Source organism: Cicer arietinum, chromosome 7 (assembly GCF_000331145.2).
Source record: "Cicer arietinum cultivar CDC Frontier isolate Library 1 chromosome 7, Cicar.CDCFrontier_v2.0, whole genome shotgun sequence".
In the NCBI taxonomy this organism is placed as follows: Eukaryota; Viridiplantae; Streptophyta; class Magnoliopsida; order Fabales; family Fabaceae; genus Cicer; species Cicer arietinum.
The window spans coordinates 40,610,657-40,618,941 of NC_021166.2; the positions used below are offsets into that span (position 1 = coordinate 40,610,657).

Genomic DNA, 8,285 nt, shown 5'->3' on the forward strand with positions numbered 1-8,285 from the left:
GAGTTCGAAGATTGCATCTGAAGATTCAGCGTACTTCTGGAAGCTCAGCGTGTTTCTACGTATCCCAAGCCTCTAATGAACAGTACTTATGCATGCTCTAATGAACAATAATTTTAGTTTGCCTTTAAAGTCTGAAGCCACTCTTCAAGCCAGACTCTGAAGCTTATGTTATGCTGACTTTGATGACTGCAACACGCTCCAAAAGGTTGCCTTTGAAGTTGCAATGACTCTGAAGATTGTGACATGCTTCAAAATGTTGACTCTGAACACAACACACTCTAAAGTTGCTCTGACTCTGATAAGGAAACAAATGTGATTTGTCCAAGCCACTAATTCTAAGTCATGCAGTTTACCTTTAACTATCAAGAAAGCAAAGAATACAACATTTAACTCTAACATTCAAGTTATACTTTGATGAAGAAAATTCAATGTCTCTTATGAAAAGTCAACGATTCTAATAAAAGATAAATTTCATTTAGCCGTATCAAAATTTATGAAGGTTTAAGAACACAGCCCAATAATTATTACCACCCAAATCAAATCAAACGTATGAAGGAAGATTCAACCAAGAATATGCATCATATCATTCTAGAAGAATTGCTCATATCATATTTGAAATAAAGAATTGGCTAAAGGACATATTATCAAAACGCTTCTTTAGAATTATTTTTGAAGACAATCATTGTTGACCAAGCTGGAGCGAAGATACGATTCAAAATTTTCAAAGGACTAAACTAAAGCCTTACTTTCAACTATAAATAGTGGATCAAGGATGAAGAAGAAAGACAGGAACAACATGAATACACAAACTCTGAAATCCTAAAAATCAAAGTTGTTCAAAAAACCTCAAGAGCTCAATTTTCTATGTATTCAGAGTTGAAGGTTTTAAGTTCTAGCAAAGCAATCTTTCAAAGAAAAATATTCTTAGTGTTTCATTGTTAGTGTGAGAAAATCATTATAAAACCAAAACAATTTCAAACTCATTGTAACCTAACCCGACAGTGGCTTTAATGTGCCTTCAACAATCTGGGGACAAATTGTGTGGAGATGACTTGACTTGTAAGGTCAAGGTGTTGTGTGACCTCAACAATATGAGGTTGTAAGGTCATGTGGAGAAGACTTGACTGGTAGAGTCAAGGAGTTTATGTTCCTCAAAAAGTTTGGAGTTGTCAAGTTGTTTTGAGAAGATTGACTTGTAAGATCAAGTGTTTTGTAATTCAAGTTGCTGAATTAGTGGATTAAATCCTTCTAAGTGAGGGGATTAAATGTAACCAAGTTAGTGGTGAAACATAATAAATTATTTGTGTCACTTTACTCATGTATTCTTTAGTTTTGTTATTACTTCAGCTCTAAGTCATCAAACTTGAACCAGTAATAATCAAATAATGAAAAAGAATCTAACTTAGACAAACACAATTCAACTCTCTTTTCTTGTGTTTGTACCTTCATGATATATTTCAAAGTTGTAAATACAATACACGTACCAATTCATTTAAATAGACTATTCAAAGCCTAATGAACCTAATTTCTAGAGTCCAATTAAATAATTTTAAATATGTTATTTCAAACAGATGATCATATAACTTGTGACATTTCCTCTACGCAATTGGTTCATGAATTTTCAAATTTGTGAAAAACCTTTTATTACTAGAATATATACAATAATATTATATAGTTTAATGGCATACATACACCAACAATGTAAAATAATTTATACCACCAATTTCCAAATATCCTTATCAAAGTAGAGTGATTTGACATAATATACTATTCCCATTAGATATGAGGGTAAAACTAATTTGCACGTAATGTTAATAAAATAACAATACCAAGTCGAATGTTAATTTTGATCTTTAAAGCATCATTTATAAATAAAAATTAATAAAGATCCAGTTTTGGATTTTTTTTTTTAATGAAAAAAGGTGTGAATTTGTGCATCATGCAATTACTTTTCTTTGAATAGAAAAATTAAAAGAATAAACACTTCATAAACAGCACTTTTATTGACTACACACTAAAAGAATACAAATTTAAACGTGTCAACAGTTCATGATTTAATGCCTTTGCAGTGTGAACCAGTATTCTAATGACAGAAATGTAAAACTCATTCTAACATATATTCTGTTTCTGTTAGAAAATGTATGCATATATGTTCATGTTCATGTTAAGCTTAAAATTTCATTTTCAACTGTATATAAAATTTATACAACCACCAGAATTGAATATAGAATTACAACATGGTGACATGCATACATGACAAGGCAAGTATGCACCCTCAACTAAATCAATTTAGCAAGAAAATGGATGAGGATTTCTAAAAGGTCACCAACACTAATCAGCATACATAATTCTTCGATCGAGAGACACCACTTGCCATTGAAGAGAAAAATGAGTTGGTTGAATAAAAGCTCCACTATGTTCTATGCCCAATAATGTGCAGTAAGTGGTTGACTTTCTATGCAGAAGCTAGCATTAAAAGTGAGGTTGCAATACAAAGATCTAAATGTATTAACATCTATGGAGAGGAGCCGCATATAAGTCAGGTGCCCGATACCGTACACGATCATTATGCTTCAATGGTCCCTCCTGCATTGATGAAATTATAAGTACCTCGAAACACAATAGTTTAACTCTTGCTTATTGTCGAAAATATCAGCCAATTAATGTAGTAAGGGAGAAAGTACCTCTTCAACGTTTACTTGGAATGGCTTCACAAAGTCTTCAAACATTACCGGAGACAGTCTTTTCACTTTTTCTTCAACCTCCTTTGAATGCATTGTATACAATACAAGATAAGAGAAACATAAACATAGCTTTTCATAATAGAGAAGAGAGGAAAAAGAAGTGATAAAGTAAGGCCAAAAGCATCAAACTATTTCAGAATGGAAAAATAGGCTTGGCTTGGCATCAGAAACTCTATGACTTGGTCATAATTTTAATTTCTCTTTCTTCATAACTAAATTAAAGGATTGTTTGTTACAGATTATAAAAAAAAAATTATTTTGACCTTTCATAATTTAGAGATTTTTTATTTTTTTTAAAAAAAGTTGTTGTGTTTGTGTACTGTAACGAAAATTACATTTTTTTAAATAATCAGTTATCAAAATAAAAAATTATTTTTATGAGAAGCTACTCAAAACAGGTTCTCATTTGAAGCAATTTTAAGAATATTTTTAGATTCGGACTTTTTTAAAAAGTTATAACAGATCAAAACTCCCTAAAGTGATTATTGTTTTTTAAAAAACGATTATAGTAAACCATAGATACTAACATAACATTCGAACATTTGCTGATTAAAGAAAACAGGAAACAAAGGGGAAACTGACAGCAGATATAGGAGCATAGCTTACCAAACCAGTTATTCTTGACTTCTCCAATAGTTCCCTTGCAACCAAATCCAGGATGTGCTTATTATCCCTCAAAGCATTCATCGCAAGTTCTTCAGTTTCTTCAATGTACTGTCACGGTGTATCAAACAACTTTAAATCATTGCATATGTTCTTGAAAAGTAATTGAAGTAATAGGTATCACAAAAGTGTTCCCTCAACGTGCGTGATAACATTTATATCAACATCTGTATAACATGAAGCACCATTTACATAGAACAGGAGGCTTTATTAGATTCAAGAGTGAAAATTTTGAAAAAGTTTGGATCTCCCTTCAAATGCCATGCAAAAAAGATAGAAAGAAAATCAGTATTACCCTTGTCAACTCCCGTGTAAAGAGCTCAGATAACTCTACTGACATCTTAGAAGGAATTACTTGAGGATCATCCCACTAATCATGAATGTAAGGGAAAAAAACGTTACTTTCACAGTAGAAAGAGTGGTAAACACGGAATAAAATTGCTTTCAAAGGAAGATATACTCTATATCTTATCAAATCGTCATCTGAAACGTCTGGTCGTTCAGCTAAGCCAACCCGTTCTGTTAAAGCTATTAACCCCAACCTTGAATTTTGAGGGCTGATTACCATCTCCCTAGCAATCTGAAATCAAATTTAAGAGAAAGATGTGAACTGATTAATCCAATTAGTAAATGTATTACCAATACATATTATATACCATGATTTAATTTAATTCAATGCATATATGTTAGTTCGTTTTTTTATAACCAAAAGTATACTAGAGATTACAAGTATTACAAACACATATGCAATGTAACTAGAGGGCATTATACTGAGTTAGTCTGTAAGAATTAATTAGTGGCAGATAGGAGAAATAAGACGTATAATCTAAGTGAATTGGATCCTTTGGGCATTGGGAAATGGAAAAGTATAAACATTCTCTCATTTAACTTTTAATTACAAAACTGCCATTTACTTTTCCCTTTGTCTCTTGGTTTCAAAATTTGAATGGGAAATAATGAAAATTCTTTAATCTTTGGCATTTTTTTACAAATCTTTGAAAACATAAAACAAATTGAAAGTGTCTATGTACTTTCCATGTTTCCTGTTTTCATCTTCACCTCAACTAATAAACAACTAAACATAAGAGGATATAGATCAAATATTTCCCTCATCATTTTCTTTCACAATTTTAGAAAACAGTTCTAACATATTCAAAAATATTGAAAAAAATTGAAAATGCCAAAACACTAATGTTCATAGTTTCTAAAAATGCATTCTTCCTACTCAAATGTCTTAAACTCCCTTTGTTCTACAACCTAACAGAATATCCTAAACTCAACTTACAACAACATCTGCAATATAAATCAGTAGCTTAGTAACAAACTTATCTTAATTTACCTTTGTTATCTTTTCTAGATCATCCCTTCCTCCATCAGTAATATCATCACCAAATACAACACGTTCAGCACATCGACCACCATGTGCCACTACCATTTGCATCTTTAAGTAACCAAAAGTTGTATAACCTTGGTCTACCATATCTTCTCGAGGGTAGAAAACAGATATTGCAGTTTCCTACTTAAGTCAAACAGAAGTTCATACAAAGCAATAATAAGAGTCATCAAATATCATCATTGTGTATTGATGTGACCAGATATCTTATCATACCTTACCACCGGGCAGGAGCTGTGAAAATGCATGCCAGTCAAACCGAGGAAATAAGTGAGCAAGCACAATATGGCCGGCTTCATGAACAGCAAGCAGTCTCTTTTTTTCCAAAGATACCTATAGTATATCAAAAAATTCAATACAGAATGTTTCATTATATTAATCCACAGTCAAAATAACTACCAAAGATAGACATACTCTTTCTTCACACTTCTTTTGCTCATCCTCAGTGATAAGAACACCCATTCCCTCAAGCAGCTGTTTATCTAAAACATCAACAATGTCTTTCTGGAAAATTTTGGAATGCCCTTTTCGAACCTGCACCCAACAGCTTTCAATGATTAAAATAAAGGAAACCTAAAAAAGCTATAATTTTAAGGTGCGTTTATTACAGTTTTTTTTTTGTAAAATAATCACTTTTCAAAAGTTTGCATCTTTTTATTACAGCTTTTTAAAAAAATGAAAATCTAAAAACTGATTTTTTTTTTTTGAGAAGTTGTTTCTAGTAGCTTCTCAAAAAAATCATTTTTTGTAACTGATTTTTTTTTAAAAAAAGTGATTTTCACTAGACAGACAAACACAAAACAGCTTTCATTTTCTTAAAAATCTCTAAAAGATAATGTGTAAATTATAGAATACCAAAATCACTTTTTAGAATATGTAACAAACGAACCCTTCATTTTCATGTTTTGTCATAGATTACTTTCAAATTTACAAGATCAAAATGTTGTCCATGCCAAAATGAATAAAAGATACTGAAAATGTTATGCAATGACAAGTATTGAAGCACTTGGGAAACTCTCACTTAAAAGCTAGCTATCACGGGGGAAGAACCAAGCCACTGAAATACACAAACTAGCTTTCCGTACTACTTGAAGTGGGACTTGGGCACCTCATAATACTCAAGTACCTATTAGCATCTCTCACTTACAAGTCAGCTTTGTAGGGTTGAGTTACGTCTGACCTAAATTTTAAGAAATACTTTGTAACTATAAGAAATCAATATATCTTATTCTCTTTTATATTTTGTTGTAGAACAATAATTTTATTGAATCGAAGAAGAATTTTATAGATACTTTATCGTCTCCAAACAATGGAAGAAAAGTAAAAACAGAACGTGACCGAAAAATAATAATCTTACCGTCGTATAATTTACAACCCTAAGTATGTTAATCTTATCTTCCTTTCCCTTTTATGATAAAAGTTACATTTGAAGGCACCAAGGGGAGGTAGTGTATGCAAGATTTAAACAAAGCCGAGGATGAAAATTTGAAGATTAGTAGCTGTAACTAACTGTCTGTGCAGTACAAACCTACCGACATTATTGCTGCTTCGTTGACCAGGTTTCTTATATCTGCTCCAGATAATCCAACAGTACGGAAGACAAGCTGTTCAGAGGCAGAGAAAGAGCAGAGTCAACACAAAATTGATCAAAGTAATGTTACTATTGTATATTCCAAATTTGTGTGTCTAAATCAGGCCACATTCACCTCTATTTGTAATAGCATGTTCAAATAATACAATAACTGCAAGTGATATCATTTGCTAATTCAAATTCTAATATATGATTCTAAACCTAATAGTAAATATATGGACTTGATTCTAACAATATACTAACTCATAATAAACTAAGCATAAATATGGCAAAAAACCTGTCAATGCCCTTTATACAGATTCCGTTTTGACCATTAGGTAATTTGGTTGAGTAATAATACCAAGACTGACCCATATTTCAGAGCTGCATGTCATATCCATACACTAGTAAGAAACTAAACTTTTAACGGTGTTCACTACACTATTGCTCAACGCAAACATCTTGTAGCAGCCCTTTTGTTTGATTTTTAGTTTGAGTGGAGCTAGCTAGCTACCTTGAACATAAGTTTTTTTAACAAAATGGCATGTTTTAGAGAATGTTAATTCTTCATAACACATACTGTAATACTCTCAAGGAATATAGTGGTATCATTCTAAGTATGATATAGTGATTTCGCAAAGAAAATATACTATTCTCAAGGATTAGGGTAAAATATTTTTATTGAATTGAAATATGCTTATAATACATCAAATATACGTACAAGATCATTAAGATAAATAAGAAAAATATAATTAGTACTTATATACAATCAAATCCCTATAATTAAGGGATACTTTTTAATAATAAAAAAGAAACAGATTTTGGCACACTCCCCTCAAGCTGGTAAATAGGTGTTTTCCATTCTCAACTTGGATACAATTCTTTCAAAGTTGTTGTTGTTTAGCCCCTCAGTTAGAAGATCCGCAAATGCCTTCACTAAAGCTCTTACAGATCCTTGCATCAGTTCTATAAAGATCTCCTATAATCATTTTGCATTTATTGCCTTGAGTCTATGTAAAAACCTGCTCTATTGTGTAGTTGAGACACAGAGTTTCGCAACATTATGCCTCTATTTTCTCTTACTCAACAGACTTAACTATTCCTCTAAATGATGATACGTTTATGTAGAGAAGATAAGAGACTTAACTATTCCTCTAAATGATGATGCGTTTATTTAGAGAAGATAAGAAATCAACTGAAGTTCAATTGAGAGAGGGTAAGAGAAATAGCAGTCAACCAAAGATAGATAGATAACCCAATATACCTTTGTGAAATCCACATCCTCTGCAAGTTGCTTTCCAGAACTATGCACACCAAAAATTTTGACTCTTTGTTCTGCATCAGGCAAACCAATGTATAGCCGACGATTAATTCTTCCAGGTCGAACAAATTCAAGATCTAGTTCATCTGGCCTATTTGTGGCACATATAAATATGACCGCTTGTCTGAGGGACAGACGGTCAACACCAGTTTTCTCCTTCCTATACTCATGAACAAGAAAATATAATCAAGATGCAAAATTAGATTTAGCATGGATCTTCATACAAAAGGGTTAGACGAAAGTACAAGAAATTAAGATGACATCACATATACAGAGTGGCTTAATTAGTCGTCAATTGGATAATTCTTCAACAAATAGACCTCCAAAAGTGACTTAAATGGCAACAGTTATGAGAAGTATGTAATATCATCGGGAGGAAATCCAAACGGGGTATAAAACATATTCAAGGATTAGATCCTCGATATTATAAAATACTGGTTCTATTTTCCAGGTTTAACAAGGAAAACAAAATGAACTTAACTAAACAAGAAAATGCATTAAAACTAACAAAAGATAAGATACTCTTAATTACAAGGCATTTATCCAAGCTGTCAAAGCAGTCCAATCACACATGAACATTACCAATTTTCCCTA

General features: G+C 31.9%; 1 protein-coding gene across 3 annotated transcripts in view; it reads right to left on the reverse strand.

Moving 5' to 3' along the window:
* Positions 1 to 2,158: 2,158 nt before the first annotated feature.
* The window catches only part of LOC101508344 (ATP-dependent zinc metalloprotease FTSH 12, chloroplastic), a 13,956-nt gene continuing 7,829 nt past the window's right edge, over positions 2,159 to 8,285 (reverse strand). For 2 of the 3 annotated variants that reach the window (XM_004516190.4, XM_004516189.4), the window contains exons 10-19: positions 7,635 to 7,851; positions 6,333 to 6,404; positions 5,215 to 5,334; positions 5,017 to 5,133; positions 4,747 to 4,923; positions 3,868 to 3,987; positions 3,703 to 3,777; positions 3,351 to 3,458; positions 2,685 to 2,765; positions 2,159 to 2,586 (exon numbers count right to left, since the gene is read on the reverse strand). In XM_004516190.4, coding sequence (XP_004516247.1) covers positions 2,509 to 2,586; positions 2,685 to 2,765; positions 3,351 to 3,458; positions 3,703 to 3,777; positions 3,868 to 3,987; positions 4,747 to 4,923; positions 5,017 to 5,133; positions 5,215 to 5,334; positions 6,333 to 6,404; positions 7,635 to 7,851 — 1,165 coding nt within the window. In that variant the 3' untranslated portion in view covers positions 2,159 to 2,508. Of the gene's footprint in view, positions 2,587 to 2,684; positions 2,766 to 3,350; positions 3,575 to 3,702; positions 3,778 to 3,867; positions 3,988 to 4,746; positions 4,924 to 5,016; positions 5,134 to 5,214; positions 5,335 to 6,332; positions 6,405 to 7,634; positions 7,852 to 8,285 lie in introns of those variants that run through there. The other variant, XM_027331090.2, reaches the window with a different exon arrangement.